General features: G+C 46.6%; 1 protein-coding gene across 3 annotated transcripts in view; it reads right to left on the reverse strand.

Annotated features, from left to right (window-relative positions):
* Positions 1–2,612: 2,612 nt before the first annotated feature.
* Positions 2,613–17,237, reverse strand: part of LOC119979628 (protein-arginine deiminase type-2-like) — an 86,041-nt gene continuing 71,416 nt past the window's right edge. For 2 of the 3 annotated variants that reach the window (XM_038822134.1, XM_038822135.1), the window contains exons 13-17: positions 9,240–9,387; positions 4,833–4,926; positions 3,799–3,887; positions 3,575–3,706; positions 2,856–3,089 (exon numbers count right to left, since the gene is read on the reverse strand). In XM_038822134.1, the coding sequence (XP_038678062.1) occupies positions 2,856–3,089; positions 3,575–3,706; positions 3,799–3,887; positions 4,833–4,926; positions 9,240–9,387 (697 nt within the window). Of the gene's footprint in view, positions 3,090–3,574; positions 3,707–3,798; positions 3,888–4,832; positions 4,927–9,239; positions 9,388–17,237 lie in introns of all 3 variants that reach the window. The other variant, XM_038822136.1, reaches the window with a different exon arrangement.

Raw genomic sequence — 17,237 nt, forward strand, 5'->3', positions numbered from 1 at the left:
TATGGGGCGGTTTCTGGACAAGCTGGAATTACCCCAGGTGGAGGAACCAAGAGGGAGGCGTTGGAGGAGCCCCTGGGACTGAGGAAGGTGCTAATCATATCAGGGGTATGAAGTCGGGGAAGGCCCCTAGGCCGGATGGGTGCCCGGCGGAATTTTATAAGGAACTTACGACAGATCTGGCACCACATCTGTTGGGGGCGTTTAATGAAGAATGGATTGGATTTGTTTATTGTCACGTGTACCGAGGTACAGTGAAAAGTATTTTTCTGCAAGCAGCTCAACAGATCATTAAGTCCATGAAAATAAAAGAAAAGAAAATACATAATAGGGAAACACAAGGTGCACAATGTAACTAGATAAACACCGGCATCAGGTGAAGCATACAGGGGTGTAGTGTTAATGAGGTCAGTCCATAAGAGGGTCGTTTAAGAGTCTGATGCAGGCAGTAATCAGACTAATCCCCAAAAAAGGAAGGACGCGGTGGAATGCGGGTCATATAGACCCTTATCACTATTGAACATGGATGTGTAAGTATTGGCTAAGTTATTGGCGGGGAGGATGGAGGATTGTGTCCCGGGGGTGGGTGCAGAAGATCAAACAGGGTTCGTGAAGGACACGCAGCTCGCGAATAATATAAGACGGCTGTCGAATGTGGTGATGAATCCGTCGGGGCCTCTGGTACCGGAGGTGGTGGTGTCCATGGTCGCGGAGAAGGCATTTGATCAGGTGGAGTGGCAGTACTTGTTCGAGGTTTTGGGAAGGTTTGAGTTGGGGCCAAGGTTTGTGGTATGGGTGCGGCTGGATGTGGCACCAAGGGCAAGGATGAGGACAAATGATATGAGCTCACGATGCTTTGACTTGCACAGGGGTACGAGGCAGTGATGCCCACTGTCGCTGTTGGCTCTCAGGGAGTCGGTGGAGTGGCGGGGGATGATGAAGGGACAGAGGAATCATCAGGTGTCGCTCGATGCCGATGACCTTGTGCTGTATGTTTTGGTTCCACTGGTGGGTATGGAAAAGATTATGGGCCTGCTGGGAGGTTTGGAGGGTTCTCGGGGTATAAAGAAATTAGGGAAAGAGAGGTATTTCCAGTGAATGAGCTGGCACAGCGGGCTAATTTAGGAGGGATGCTATTTAGGGTAGCAAGGGACAGATTAAGGTATTTGGGGATTCAAGTAGCAAAGGAATGGACGGGGCTCCATAAGTGGAATTTAACGAAGCTGATTTAGGAGGCCAGGGAGGATCTTAGGAGGTGGCATACACTGCACTTAACGTTGCACTTAACATTGGCGAGGAGGGTCCAAGTGGTAAAAATGAATATTCTTGTTTGTCTTTCAGGCTCTCCCGATCTTTATACCAAAGGCCTTTTTTCAGTTGAGGAGGGATTTTAGGGTGAAAGGGATGTCGGTGTTAACACTGCTGTGTGAGAATCATGGGTTTGAGCCGGTGGGGGTGGATAGTGTATACAGGAGGTGGAAGAAAGTGGGGCTGGTCAAGGTGAGGGATTTGTATTTGGAGAAAGGATTCGCCAGTCTGGAGGATCTAAGGGAGAGGGTAGAGCTGCCGAGGGGGAGTGAGTTCAGGTATCTGAAGGTTAGGGACTTTGCGCAAAAGGTCTGGAGGGGGTTCCTAAGGTTGCCAGGATACACCCGCTGGAGCTGCTTCCGGATGTGGAAGGGGAGGAAAGAATTGGGGATATATATAAGTGGCTGGGGGAGCAGGGAGGTGAGCAGGTGGTGAAGATCAAGAAGAAATGGGAAGCAGAGTTGGGAGGGGAGATCAATTGGGGAGTATGGAGTGAGGCACTGCATAGGGTAAACAGGACCTCCTCTTGTGCAAGGATGAGCCTGATACAGTTTAAGGTGGTGCGCAGGGTGCATATGACTCAGGCGAGAATGAGTGGGTTCTTTCAGGGGGTAAAAGATGAGTGAGAGAGGTGTGAGCGGGGGTCAGTGAATCACGCACATGTTTTTGGTTTGTGAAAAATTGGAGAGATTCTGGGTGGGAGTGTTCGCGGTCTTAGCCAGGGTAGTGGAGGAAGAGGTGGACCCGGACCCTTTGGTGGCGATACTTAGGGTTTCAGAGAAGCCGGAGCTCATGGAGAGGAGGAAGGCCTTCACCTCTCGCACGGCGACAAAATTTGCTGGAGTGACGGTCAACATCGCCACCGGAGGTAGTAGCATCGTTGGGTGACCTATACGACTACCTGCAGTTGGAGAAGGTATAGTATGAGCTCGGGGGGTTTGAGGAAAGGTGGCCATTTGTGACCGTGTTTGAGGAGCTTCTCGTCACAGTGGGGTTGGAGGGAGGGGAAGGTAAGGGGGAAAATCTATACAGACTATAGTTGATTGTTGGGAATTATGTTTCCCAGGGTGTTTATTTGCTGCAACCTGTTTTGATAACGTGCTTGTAATAAAATACATTTTTAAAAAATCTAATGAACACAAGGGAACTAGCATCAACTTGTGCCATTCTGATTTTCCTAATACCCCCTAAGAAGCATTTTAAGGAAGTTCTCTGAGGTTAAAGGTGCTATGTTAATGCAAGTTTCTGTTTTTACTTGAAAGAAAATTAGTTCCGTTTGCAAAACTACATCTGAATAGAGACCCACAGGAATTCAAAGCACAGGCTTTATTTATCTTAAGATTCAACTAACTATTAAGAGAAACTGACTGAACATAGATTTTGACATCCGACTACAGCACTTCATACGTTACGTGGCATAAGTTGCATGCCAATGTACAGGTAATGTTAAGTGCTAATATTTTACCAACAGGTTGCATGTTGCCAAGTTACACAAGAGTAAAATAAAACCTGTTTTGTTACTTATGGCATATGGCAATTGTAAGAGCCAATTACATCTCCATATTCCACCACTTAAAAGCAAATGGCTTCCGAAGAACATTGGAACCACAATGAACTTCACCAAGCTGCAGGTGATAGGCAGCAAAGTCATCGATGAAGTTACAATCCAGGCCGAGTGGTTCCAGTGCTGCGCGCACCGCAGATTCCAACGGGCATTTTCCATTTATCAGAGGCCCAAACGGCTTTGGAATGCCCAGGTATTTGCCGAGGACTATCATATTCACCTAAAGGGACACAGCGAATCAGTCATTTTGCTCACGAGCACTTTCAAACTGTTGGACTCATAATAAAGAGAATGAAGTCTTGAGGCAACGAAGAGCGACACAGAAAAATAATATAACTAGGAACAGACAGACAGAAGAAGAGATAGAACGAGGAGGTAACCAGGAAAAGAGAGACAACAGCGGAAGACAGAAATTACAGTTTGATGAGGAAAAAGGCAATGATGATCAAATGGAAAATTAACAAAATAAATCTGAAAGCGGAAGAGGGGAAAGCAGATAAAACAAATACTTATTTAAAATACTTACGACATTTAAAATAAGTTGTATTTTATGTTTGCAATTCATCTATAAAAGACTTGATTCCTACTGAGGTGCTGAGCAAAGGGTGGGCATTTGGGGGTTCATTCCAATGGCTACCTTTATACACCAGAGCTGAAAGCAGATACTGAGTTCAAGCCACCCACCACCCACCACTTGTTACTTACCATATCTGGAAATAATGCTTCGGCCCTTTCGAAATACTCTCTTATATGAAACAACACGGGGATATCAATAATATCATCTTCATCCAATCCCAATTCCTTCTTTAGGACATCTCGGTTCCAATCAACACATTTCTGAGAAAAAGGCAAACAGAATTTGGAATAGTTCTGCAATAATTTTCACACATGAAAACATTTATATTCTGTTTTATATCATAATGACTCACCTGCACGTAAGCATTATCTCTGAGTAGTGCTTGATTGTTTAGGATTTCATTAATTTTAATAGGTGTTTTATTTAGGCCTGGATTTAGGTCTGGATGAGAAATACAAAAAACAATATTACTGTTTCATATTCAGCTGTTTTCTCCCATTATCTCCTCATTAACTTTACAGTGAGGTTTGTGGGACCAACCATCCCACCTATTAATGATTTGCTACCTGCCTCTCATTCCTGATTGCGTGCCTTGTCGACGTCTGCCGATGGTCTTCAATTTCTGTTTATCAGTAATCTTAGTGGAGTAACACCTTAGCACGTACTGGTTCACAAAAAAAGATGCCTGGAAAGTAGCATCAATGGAAAAGCATCTGGCCTCCATTCTGCATGATCTATACCTAATTGGTATCAGGAATATCTAAACAATCGAATCGACAAACCCTTCATAGAATTTACAGTGCAGATTTGGACCATTCGACTCCTCGAGTCTGCACCGGCTCTTGGAAAGGGCACCTTACATAAGCCCACACCTCCACCCTATCCCCGTAACCCCACCTAACCTAACGGCAATTTAGCATGGCCAATCCACCTAACCTGCGCATCTTTGGATTGTGGGAGGAAACTGGAGCACCCGGAGGAAACCCATACAGGCATGGGGAGAATGTGCAGACTCCACACAGACAGTGACCCAAGCCGAGAATCGAACCTGGGACCCTGGAGCTGTGAAGCAACTGTGTTAACCACTGTGCTACCGTGCAACTCTTGTGTCTCTCTACTCTTGGGACATCTCTTTGTCAACTTTCCGTGAGTTTGTATAGAAATAGCTACTACGGCTTGCTATTTCTATCATAATCATGAAGTCATTAGAACACAGAAAGAGGCCATTCAGTCCATCAAGTGCACGCCAGATGCAACATTTTTATTACGAACATATCAAAAGGTGCCTTTGCCTGATGGAGAACAGGCCACGACAAGTTCAGGGAAAGGGAGGAATTGGGTTGCACATGGCAACTGTTGAAATGTTACAACTGGTTAGAAACTCACTTTCAAACAACATTGCTGCACCGTGACCTTCTTGCTGGAGCTTCATGAATAATTTGCAGCAGGCATCAGGACTGACCAGGAGAAGTCGGAAACCCTGAAGGAACACGAGCCAAATGTTAGTATTTGAACACTGACGTGCTCTCAGCAGAACATCCTGTCTGACGTACTGCAAGGGTCCTTCCTGTTGATTCCCTTATTCCCCCTTCCTTTATTTTTTTCAATTATCATTTTGATCCATGGATGCTTAATGGACATGTATCTTTAAGTCAAGCAGCAGAGAGAATGAAGAATTCAAAAAGTTGCAACATAATATATGGTACTAGTTTCCGAGCAACACTCAGACTTTGTGGCACCTAAGAACTGGGTTGGGACACGGTTCGATTTGTTGTCTGGTGGCCAATGAATTGGCCAAAAGGCAATATTCTGCCTGGTAACAGGTAGTGATTGGATCCTGCCTGTGTGGGATGATTTCCAGAGACCTAAGGAAAGCAAAGTTGGGTGCTGAGAGTCAAGGACCTGCTCCCTCTCTCTCCCTTGTGTTTTCTCCAGAAAAGCTGGATAGCTGCTGCATTTCAAAAACTGCAGAGACCTGAATCAATCTACAGCGAAAACCATTTTCGACAGGGAACACAAATCTCGAACTGAAAGCCTTAAAGGAAGGTGTGCTCAAAACAACCACCTGAAACAAAGTGAGCAGTTCTTCCCAAACATTTCCAAGTTCATTTGTGGTGTGTTTTCAGGGAGTTTCCTGCCGGCTCTGCCAGCGACTTCCCCACAACTATTCATGCACTTAATCACTTTTTTGGACACTGGGGAGTTTTTCACCGGTTTAGCCCATACTTTCCTTTTAGCACTAGGGAGCTGAACTCAGAGATCAGGCCACAGAAAGTGTTCCCATATCTCTAAACGAGCTTGTGGGTCCCCCACACCCCCCAGCCATGGGTAATGTCACCCCCCCACACACATGGGCACTACTCTATACGCCCCCATGTCAGGCCACCCCGCTATGGCGTCCCTGGGGGCCCTCTAGTCAGCCCCCCCAAGCCGTCTCACAGCTCCCCCTTCCTTCTAAGACCCCCACCATCAACCCCCCCAACCTCCCCGACGCCCCTACCTACCTGCCCTGCACACAACCCTTCAAACCCTCCTTTCATGGGCATGGCCCCCCCTCAGGCACTGACCCTTGGCGGTCCCACCCTGGCATCTGGGCACCCTTGCACTGTCACCCAGGCAATGGTCCAGCCAGCTTGGCAGTGCCACCCGGTCACCTTGGCAGTGTTAGGGTGGCAGTGCCAAGGTGCCAGCTGGACAGTGCCAAGTTTTCCCTGTTCGAGGGGGAAGGCCAGGGGGCCACCCTGCACGATCCCTCACCATCCAGATAACCTGGGAGACCCCCCGGCTGCCATTTCGCCTGGTCCACGGTCTTGTGGACCAGCACTGATCGGCGCCCGGCTGCAGCCTCCTGAGGGAGGCTGGAGAATTGAGAGAGGACAGTGTATCCCGGGTGAGTAAGTTTTAAGTAGGTTTAAGATCTACTTCTGGGAGCGCTGTTTGGTCATGCCCCTTTTGGGCCGAGTTCCAAATCCGATGCCTCGGTGGTCTTTGGTGAATCCCGTGATGTGCGGAGGCTGCCAGGAAGCCCGTGAGATGGCTCGCCCAGGATTCATCGTGTTATTTTCTCTCTCTCTCGAGCGCAGCGCTGCCATAGAATCGCGCCCATAGGATCTTATCGTTACACCTAAGGTATCAGCAATTTTTGCCCATACATAATTGCTCATGAGAATGAGGTGGTCAGCTGCCTTCCTGAACCACTGGAGTACATGGGGTGTAGGCATTCTCACAGAGCTGTTAGGAGCGAATTACCAGCATTTGAACCCATGACAGTGAAGGAATGATGCTATAAGTCCAAATCAGGATAGTGTGTGGCTTAGGAGAATTTGCAGGTGGTAGTCTTCCCATGAATATGCTGCCCAGACTGTTCTAGACAGTAGAGGTCACAGGTTTAGAAGGTGCTGTCGAAGGAACCTTATCCATAGGCATGAAAGGTCATGGAACAACCTGCTACGGTGCAACGTTTGGTGTACAGCTCACTTATTCCACACGAGCGTTCCATAGCCCTAAAGTGAAAGTTCAATCAGTCGTCCTGGGTGTCACAGATATTCTGCTTCAGGGAGACTAAAGGATTGGCAATCACTGATTTACTGGCATGCCGTAACCTCACACTAATGATAATCCATGGAATCAGTCAGACCTCATATGGCAGATAAATCTCAAGAACTACTCCTATCACTTCAGTTCATGACTGAACATTGAGATATCTAGAATGTTTTCGCAAACTTGGTAGTTTCAAGGAACTGTAATGTTTTATTGCAGGAGAATGCAACTCCATGAATTGATCTGGTACATTTTGCACAATGCAAATGCCAGCAGCTATAAGAAGAAATGGTGACATTTTCTACACTACAGAAACTGGAAAACCATAATTAAAGGATTACCAGATTCACTTCAGCATATCCACAAACACTTGAGAGAATCTGGGCCCTATAAGAACAAACCAAGCATTTCCCAGGAGTCATTTTGCAGGGAAAGCAGGTCATCATACCAGAATTTTCACGACCTGATATTCTTCAACATAGTTCCTACTATGCTTGGTCCAAAATCTCATCTGACCTCATTCATGTCCATGGCGCTGATTTCATTGTTGATGACCAAATACCCCTTTTATTCAACAAGTGCACAATACATCAAGCATAACTGTCACACACACTGCTATTTTCAGTTTATTGTGTGTGCTTAGCGAGATAAGTACAGACAACATCTGCAATGTATTGGCAAGCCAATTTAGGATATGTGTGAGAAGTGGAATATCAATTGCACTGCCTCTTCTCATTACCCCAATAGCCTAGCTGAACAAATGATTTGTGCAATAACAGACAGACCAAGCAAGATCTACACTTTGCAATGTTACATCCGAGAGTAACATGTTTCAAGTGCAACTACTGCATCACCAGCAGGGTTGCTGGTAGACCAGTGCGTACCAATCTAACTACTCTTATTCATACTACACTCTCAGAAACTAGAGATAAACTTTTAAAACTTGAAGGGAGGATGACCAATGTGCAGGTACAGAATTGCCAGGTTTATAGTTGGGACAATGAGTTTGCATCCAAGATTCCACAGAAGATATATGGCAACAAGTCGAGGTGCCTCAAATGTGTTCAGTACCAAGGTCCTATGAAGTCATTCCATGAAAAGACAAAATGGTCACGTCCAACCGAGGCCAATCAGATCCATTCCGGATCCTCAACCTCCATACAATCCTATTGCATTGAAGACTAGATTCCAAATGCAACCTGGAAGAATATTCAAGAATGACAATCCCACAGATCACTGTGCGCAGTTAAAGAAACAAACCTGTTGGACTTTAACCTGGTGTTGTAAGACTTCTTACTCTGCTCACCCTAGTCCAATGCCAGCATCTCCACAACATCGCAGTTAAAGAGACCCCCCAGGCAAGGTTACCATTACAAGAACTGGATGTACCAGCAGATTACCTCTCCACTTTAGCTACTCATAGATTCACCAGTTCTATATAGTTATGTAAAGGTAACTAAACATGAACATGTATTGTAAATAGTTACACCAGCATTAGAGTTGTCCATGTTTGTGCTCTGTTTAAAAGCAAAACTGAAACTAAAACTGCATCAAACTATTGGGTGGGATTCTAAGGCCTCCCAGCCATATGCTTCTTGGTGGCGGGAGGCGGTGTGCCATTTGCTGGCCGCGGGATTCACTGGTCCCACCATCAACCATGGGAATTCCCATTGAAGCCCCCCCCCCCCCCCCCCCCCCCATGCTGCTGGGAAACCCATGGCAGGGGTGTACTGCTGGCAGGAACTCCGGCATGAGTGTAGGAAGGGTGAGAGTAGGTAAATTGATACGCACTGGTCTGCTAAACATAAGCTCTGCCATTGATGGAATAGTTGCACTGAAAGGTGTTGCTCTCAGGTATAACATTGCAATATGTAGACCATGCTTGGCCTGCCTACATTTGAGAATGAGGGATTTTCCTGCTGGCCTTAGAAATTAGAGAACAGGTTGCTGTATTTAGTGTCAGTTTTATTTGTTTACACATTTCCTGCGTATCAGTAGGGTTGCTTTGCCATACGGTTTCTCTCAATTGTCTACCACGACCATCAAGAGTTGGGGAAATCATGCAAATGTTGTTTACATTTCCACAGATCTTGAACCAAAGCTACATCAACGTAACTCCTTCCTACAAACTCCTTCCCATCTGCACGCCGACATTTGCCTTTCAAATATAAATTCAGAATATACCACAAGCCACAAAATACGTACACAGCAGACTGAGGCAGCTCAGCTCACGTGGTAGAATTAATTGGTTACCTTTCTGTCAGGGGCTGGAACAAAGGTCAAGAACTCATCCACATGGCCTACATACAACCAGTCGGAGAATAGCTCAATTGGAGACTGCACTGTTTGAGCATATAGGAAGTTCCGAATTACCTTTGTCATGTTTCTCCCATGAGAAGTACTGGAGCAATAATAAAAAGAAAATACAGATTTAACTTTCATACATCAAGAACAGAGCTTTTTTTTTTAAACTTAGCATACCCAATTATTTTTTTCCAATTAAGGGGCAATTTAGCGTGGCCAATCCACCTAACCTGCACATCTTTGGGTTGTGGGGGTGAAACCCACGCAGGCACGGGGAGAACGTGCAAACTCCACACGGACAGTGACCCAGGGCCGGGATTCGAACCCAGGTCCTCAGCGCCGTAGGCAGCCATGCTAACCACTGTGCCACCGTGCTGCCCCATCAAGAACAGAGCTGTCATTTTTCTTGAGTCATTGGTCATCGCTGTTTCAAATTAATGGCAAAACCTAGATCAAGGAATGAAAACCAACTCCGGTAGATAGTCAAACCTGTTGGAACTCCTCTAGTTCAGCTGAATTCTGTCATGGTTATTACGTACTGAGTTCTTGTTCGTTGTTCATTTATATCCTTTACCAACATCACATGAGTATCTATGCTTGATTACAATCAGAAGCTTTGACCTGTTGATCAAGACAGCAAACCCTTAGCAAATACCAGGGCACGTCTGAGGCACAGAGAAAGTTCCTAAGGCATCATAATGCGAGTTGTGGAACACACTGACGCAGGTGCTATATCTGTCTGTGTTGAGATGGATAGCATGGATGGATGACAATGATTAAAGGTATTCCTGGGTTGGAAGAGGACCTTTGTCTTATGGATGTTTAGAGTAAGGCCCATGCTCTTTTGGTCTTGGTTGACAATGGCCTCCGAGTGTGCGCAGATGCGAGCATTGTCTAACAATGTGGTTCAGTGACAGAGGATAGGGCAATCTTGGAACTGGCCTGCAGATGGCAGAGGTTAAACAGATTCCTGTTTGTTCTCCAAGCCAGCGGGGGGCTGCATTGCAGCAAGGAAGATCAAGAAGAGCGTTGGTGCAATGACACAGCCTTGTTTGACCCCCGTCCGAATATGAATTGGGTCTGTAGTGGATCCGTTGGTCAGGGTCGCAGCTTGAATGTCATCATGGAGCAAGCGGAGGATTGTGACAAACCTTTGGGGCAACCAAAACAGATCAGGACCCTCCATAATCGCTTGCAATTAACAGTGCCAAAGGCCTTCGATAGGTCAAAGAAGGTTATGTACAAGGATTGGTGCTGTTTCCTGTATTTCTCTTGTAATTGCTGAACAATGAAGATCATATCCGTTGTGTCCCACAGTCAGTGGAATCGCGACTCTGGGAGGTGCTCTTCAGCCACATGGAAAAGGCAATTAAGGTTGACTCTTTCAATGACCTTCCCTGTGGCCGATAGCCGGGAAATTCCTCAGTATTTACTGCAGTCAGACATGTCACCTACCTCAAAGACGGCCACGATTACGGCATCTCTGAGACCCCCTGGCATGTTCTCCTCCTTCCAGATAAGGGAAATGAGGTAATGTATTCGTGCCAATAGTGCTTCCCCACAATGCTTTAGTGCTTTGTCAGGAATTCCATCTGTTCCTGATGCCTTGTCTTTCTTTAACTATCGGGTGGTCTTTTCTACTGGGTTGGGTTGTGCTGAGATGGTGGTAGGATGGCGTCAAGGACACTTGCATTGAAGACAGAATCTGTGGGAATGAGGTCTTCGAAGTGCTCCTTCCAGTGGGCACTGAGTGCTTGATGACCACCTCTCCATTCTTGGCCAGCAGTGGGGTGGGGCTTGGGCCGTATGTGGCCTTGACTGTGCTAAAGAATCCTCATGCTTTATGGTTGTTGGCTAACTGCTGGATTTCCTGTGCATTCTCCATCCACCATCTGTTCCTTAGGTCATGGATCTCAGCCTTCAGCCCTCTGTACAGCTACTTTCTTATTCTCGAGTTAGGTTGATGTTTCAGTTTCTGAAGGGCCTGGCGCTTGAGGCTTATCAGCTCCTGGGCCTTCTGGTTGTTCTCATCGAACCAGTATTGGTGTTTCATGGTTGAGTAAATAAGCGTCCCTTTGCAAGTCCTGATTATCGAGGCTTTGAGGGCAGACCAGGTGCTGTGGACAGTCTGCGTGTCTGGGTCACTGGGAGTTGTCAGGTTGGCAATGAGGCACTGGCTGAAGAGGGCCCTCTTATCAGAGTCTTTGAGTGACTCAGTGTTGATTTTTCTGTGGCATTGTTGCTGTTCCTCTTTTGGGGCTACATTGATGTTGCTCACAGAGCGATTAAACAGTGGCCCATCGAGCAGTCACCAGATCCTGTCATAACGCGGAAGATACATGTCCTTGTGGTCCATCACTCGGACAATGACACAGTCGAGCAGCTGCCAGTGCTTGGAGAGACGGTGTTGCCATGAGGCCTTGTATTTGTCTCTCTGATGGAACAAGGTGTTGACAAGATTGTATTCGATGCCAGTCATTATTAAACCCAGCGTCGCGACCCATGGGTGGTTCACGTGTGGGTACCAAGAGGGTTGTGGGGCCATGCACTGTGGCATTCCCGATCGCGGGGCCATGCGTTGCAGTGTTCCCGATTGCGGGGCCATGTGTCGCAAAGTTCCCAATCACAAGAGGTAGTGCCCAATGGCACGATCAGCTTTTAAAAATGCCAGCCACGACCAGCTTTCAGAATGCCAGCTGTTCCGCATGTGTGCCCCTCAGCAGTGCACAGGCCCAGAGTCCAATGGGGCAGAATGCCTCCTCTTGGTGCCAGCACACTGACCCAGGAGCAAATTTTTTTCTAAATCACTGGAGTTGTCCTGCCTGGAGCGGTGGCAGAGAGCAGGCCATGCGTCCCGTATACTGACGTCACGTGTTCTGGGTGTGAGAGACATTCCTCCATTTTACAGCAGCCAACAGTGCTGGTGTGAACTCCAGAGCCTGTAGTGAACAACCCATGAAGAAGAAGCTGAAAACAGGAACAGAGCAGCATAAAGATGATTACTTGAGGTGTGGGTTTATTAATTCTGCTATTGCAAATCAGGATGCAAAGCCCATGGGTGGGATTCTCCGTCCCGCCACAACCATTTTCTAGTGCACCACACCCCCACCGGCAGCGGGATCCTCCGTCTCACCAACCAGCCAATAGGGTTTCCCATTGTGGGCACCCCACACCATGGGGACATCTGTGAGCGCGAGTGTGCCACCAGCGAAACGTCGGTGGCAAGTCGCCAAGGAGATCAGCTTGTTGCCCATTGGGACTCAGGCCAAGGATTGTTTGAGGCTGGAGTAAAATTTCTCTTTGGACTCATCTGAGCTTCCAGTGTTGGGTCATATGCCCTGAAGAATATAGTAAACTGATTCTGGGCTACGGTGAGCTAATTTGTCGTGAGCCAGGAGAGTCATAGGTCCTTCAGACTATCACATCTGCGCCGGTCAAAAACAACCACCTAACCATTCTAATCCCATTGCCCAGTACTTAGCCCATAGCCTTGTATGCCCTGGGGTCGCAAGTGCACATCTAAATACTTCTTAAATGTTATTTATTTATTTTTCTTAATATAAATTTAGAGTACCAAATTATTATTTTTTCCAATTAAGAGACAGTTTTAGCGTGGCCAATCCACCTAACCTAGATTTTGGGTTGTGGGGGTGAAACCCACGCAGACATGGGGAGAATGTGCAAACTCCACATGGACAGTGACCCAGGGCCGGGGTTCAAACCCGGGTCCTCAGTGGTGCAGTCCCAGTGCTAACCACCACGCCGCATGTCGCCCTTTACTTCCTAAATGTTATGAGGGTCTATGCCTCCACCACCCTTTCAGACGGCGAATTCCAAACTCCCACCACCCTCTGGTTTTTCCTCACATCTGTTCTAAATCTTCTGCCCCTTACCTTAAATCTATGCCCCCTGGTCATTGATCCCTCCACCAAGTGGAAATCTTTGTTCCTGTCTACTCTATTTATGCCTCTCATAGTTTTATACATCATGTCGTCCCTCAGTCTCCTCTGCTCCAAGGAAAACAATCCAAGTCTATCCAATCTCTGTTCATAACTAACACTCTCCAGGCCAGGTAACATGCTGGTAAATCTCCTCTGCACCCTTTCCAGTGCTCTCATATCCCTCCTGTAATGTGAATTCCAGAACTGCACACTATACTCTAGCTGTGGCCTAACCAACGTTTTATATAGTTCAAACATAACCTCCCTGCTTTTAAACTCTATCCACCTGCTCTGCTACCTTAAGGGACCAGTGTACATGCGCACCAAGATCCCTCTGATCCTTGGTGCTTCCCTGGGTCCTGCTGTTTATCCTGTATTCCTTGCCTTGTTTATCCTGCCCAAATGTATCACCTCATACTATCCGAATTGAATTCCATTTGCCACTGATCAGCTCATCTGACCATTCCGACTATGTCCTCCTGTAATCAAAGGCTACCCTCCTCACTATTTACCACACCACCAATTTTCATATCATCTGCAAACTTACTGATCAATCCTCCTATATTCATATCTAAATAACTTATATAAAACACAAACAGAAAGGGCCCCAACACTGATCCCTGTGGGACCACACTGGACACGGGCTTCCAGTCAGAAAAATACCCCTCGAACATCACCTTCTGCTTCCTGTCACTCAGCCAATTTTAGAGCCGATTTGCCAAATTTCCTTGAATCCCATGGGCTCTTACCTTCGCTATCGGTCTCTCATGTGGGACCTTATCAAAAGCCTTGCTGAGGTCCAATGGAGACTAGATCAAATGCATTTCCCTCACCTACATACCTGACCACCTCTTCGAAAACTCAATCAAGGTGATCAGATATGACCTCCCTTTAACAAAACCACACTGACTGTTAGAATAGAACAGTACAGCACAGAACAGGCCCTTCGGCCCTCGATGTTGTGCCGAACAATGATCACCCTACTTAAACCCACGTAACCCGTATCCCAACAATCCCCCCCATTAACCTTACACTACGGGCAATTTAGAATAGCCAATCTACCTAACCCGCACATCTTTGGACTGTGGGAGGAAACCGGAGCACCCGGAGGAAACCCACGCACACACAGGGAGGACGTGCAGACTCCACACAGACAGTGACCCAGCCGGGAATCGAACTTGGGACCCTGGAGCTGTGAAGCATTGATGCTAACCACCATGCTACCGTGAGGCCCCCATGCTACCGTGAGGCCCTCTCCAAATCTCTCCCTCTCCCTCTCCCTCGCATCTCTCCAAATGCGGATTAATTCTGATTCTCAGAATTCCTTCCAATAGTTCCCCCACCACTGAGGTTAGGCCGACTAACCCGTAGTTTCCTGGTTCATCTCTTCCGCATTTCTTGAATAATGGTATCACATTGGCTAGCCTCCAGTCCTCTCGCCTGTGGCCAGAGGGAATTAAAGAGTATTGTCAGCACCCCTTTATTTCCTCCCTTGCCTCATTCAGCAGCTTGGGATACATTTCATCGGACCCTGGAGATTTGTCTACCTTTAAGCCTGCCAGACTACTCAGAACCTCCTCTCTGTCAATGTTAATCTCTTTAATTTTATTATAGTCCTTCTCCTTGATTTCTATACCCACACTGTCTCTCTCACGAGTGAACACTGACACAAAGTATTCATTTAGAACCCTATCGACATCCTCCGGCTCCAGGCACAAATTACCACTGCGGTCCTTAAGGCCGCTACTCTTAATGTACTTGTGAAGCAACTTAGGATTTTCCTTTATTTTGCCTGCCAGTATCCTTTCATGTTGCCTTTTCGCTCTCCTAATTTCCTTTTTAAGTTACCTCTTGCACATTCTATACTCCTCAAGAGCTTCTGTTGTTTTGAGCCCTCAATATCTGCCATAAGCCTCCCTTTCTCTCCTTCTCCAATGCTGTCTATCCCTCAGTATCCAGGATTCACTGGATTTGTTGGTCCTACCTTTTTTCTTTATTGGAACATGTTGGCCCTGCATGCTCCCTATTTCCTTCTTTAATGCATCCCACTGTTCTGTCACAGATTTACCTAAAAGTGTCCATCCCAATCCACTCTGGCCAAATCCAATCTGATCTTATTAAAATCGGCCTTCCCTAGAACTTTGATCTCAGGCCTATTGTTGTCACTTTCCATAACAATCTTGAATCCAATGGAGTTATGATCACTGTCTGCAAAATGTTCCCCCACTGATACTTAAATCACCTGCTCAGCTTGTTTACCGATAAATTGAGTCCAGGACCACCCCCTGCCCACCCCAGGGGTAGCATGGTAGCACAAGTGGCTAGCACTGTGGCTTCACAGCACCAGGGTCCCAGGTTCGATTCCCCGCTGGGTCACTGTCTGTGCGGAGTCTGCACGTTCTCCCCGTGTCTGCGTGGGTTTCCTCCAGGTGCTCCAGTTTCCTCCCACAGTCCAAAGACGTGCAGGTTAGGTGGGTTGGCCATGCTAAATTTCCCTTAGTGCCCAAAAAGGTTAGGAGGGGTTACGGGGATAGGGTGGAAGTGAGGGTTTAAGTGGGTGGGTGCAGACTCGATGGGCCGAATGGCCTCCTTCTACATTGTATGTTCTATGTTCTCTTTTATAGGTCTATCTACACACTGGCTTAAAAAGTTCTCCTGGATGCATTTTACAAAGTCTGCTCCTTCTAAACCTTTCACACTATGAGTACCCCAGTTAATGTTGGGAAGTTGAAATCCCTCACTATCACTACCCTATTACTTTTACACTTCCCTGAAATACATAACTGCTCTTCTATTTCTCTTGGACTGTTTGGGGACCTATAGAACACTCCGACTAGTTTGTTTTTAATGGCTAAGTCAACCGCATTGAGGCTGAGATCTTCGTCTGGTTTATTTTTCCAAAATAAGGTGTAACTGCCACCTTGTTTCTTGAACTGGCCTTCACCTGGCCACTGGGCCTCTCTTAGAGTAGCAATGTCAATGTCAAAATGCCTGAGCTCCGGGACAACAATACCAGTATGTTGTTCAGGTTTGCTGCTATTGGGGTTGTCCATGAGGATCCTGATGTTTCAGGACCCAAACTTCTTTTAAAGGGGTGGAAATGCCTATGTGTGAGTTCTTTTAACACGATGTGGCCGTTGCACACCTGCTACCAGACGGGCTTGATGGAGGAAGGCCTTGGTCCAGAGGCAAGGTGGTCCAAAACAACTGGACACTCTGCTCTGCTACATGGGCCTAGGACATCCAAGCATACACATTCCTACTGTCCTTCTTTCTCCTTCCCACAAGACCTCTCTCCTTGGGATTTATAAAGAAAATCCATTTCAGAGGACAGTTTAGAGTAAACTCCATTGTTGTGGGTCTGGAGTTAAATACAGGCCAGACCAGGTATATATTACAGGCCATTAGTGAACCATATGGATATTTAACAACAATTAATTGTGGTTTCAATTCCACACTTTTTATTATTTGAAGTTAAATCCCACCATCTGTCGTGGGATTTAAATTTGTGACCCCAGGCCATTAGCCTGGCTCTCTAGATTACCAGTCCAGTGATGTTACCACTGCACCACTATCTCAATGACCAAAACACAGTATGGTCCTGTCATGGAGCGGGTAGGTCTGGGAAATGCGGCAAGCCATTCAAAAATCCATTGACTTCGACAGGAGCGGAAAATCCCACTGGCGGAAAATTCCACTCACAATCTTCAGCGTCCTGAAGATTTTTCTCCAGCGTTGCACATAGCAGTGTCCTGGAGATTGATCTTCATTTCTGCAAGACTCCAGGCTAATCCTGGAGTGTTGGCAACTTTATATCGTGAGCTTAATTCGCCTGCAAAGAATAGTCAGCTCATTTGCACAACTTACTAATTTATTGTGGGGTATTTATAAATGCCGGGGTACCCGTGTTGCATTTTTAATTACCAGCAAGCAATCAAGGGCTGTTAGCTGCCCATTGCATGTTGGACACTTTATCTGCATTTGGGAAAAGGGCAGGGTGATAACA

Source organism: Scyliorhinus canicula, chromosome 16 (genome assembly GCF_902713615.1).
Source record: "Scyliorhinus canicula chromosome 16, sScyCan1.1, whole genome shotgun sequence".
Taxonomy (NCBI): domain Eukaryota; kingdom Metazoa; phylum Chordata; class Chondrichthyes; order Carcharhiniformes; family Scyliorhinidae; genus Scyliorhinus; species Scyliorhinus canicula.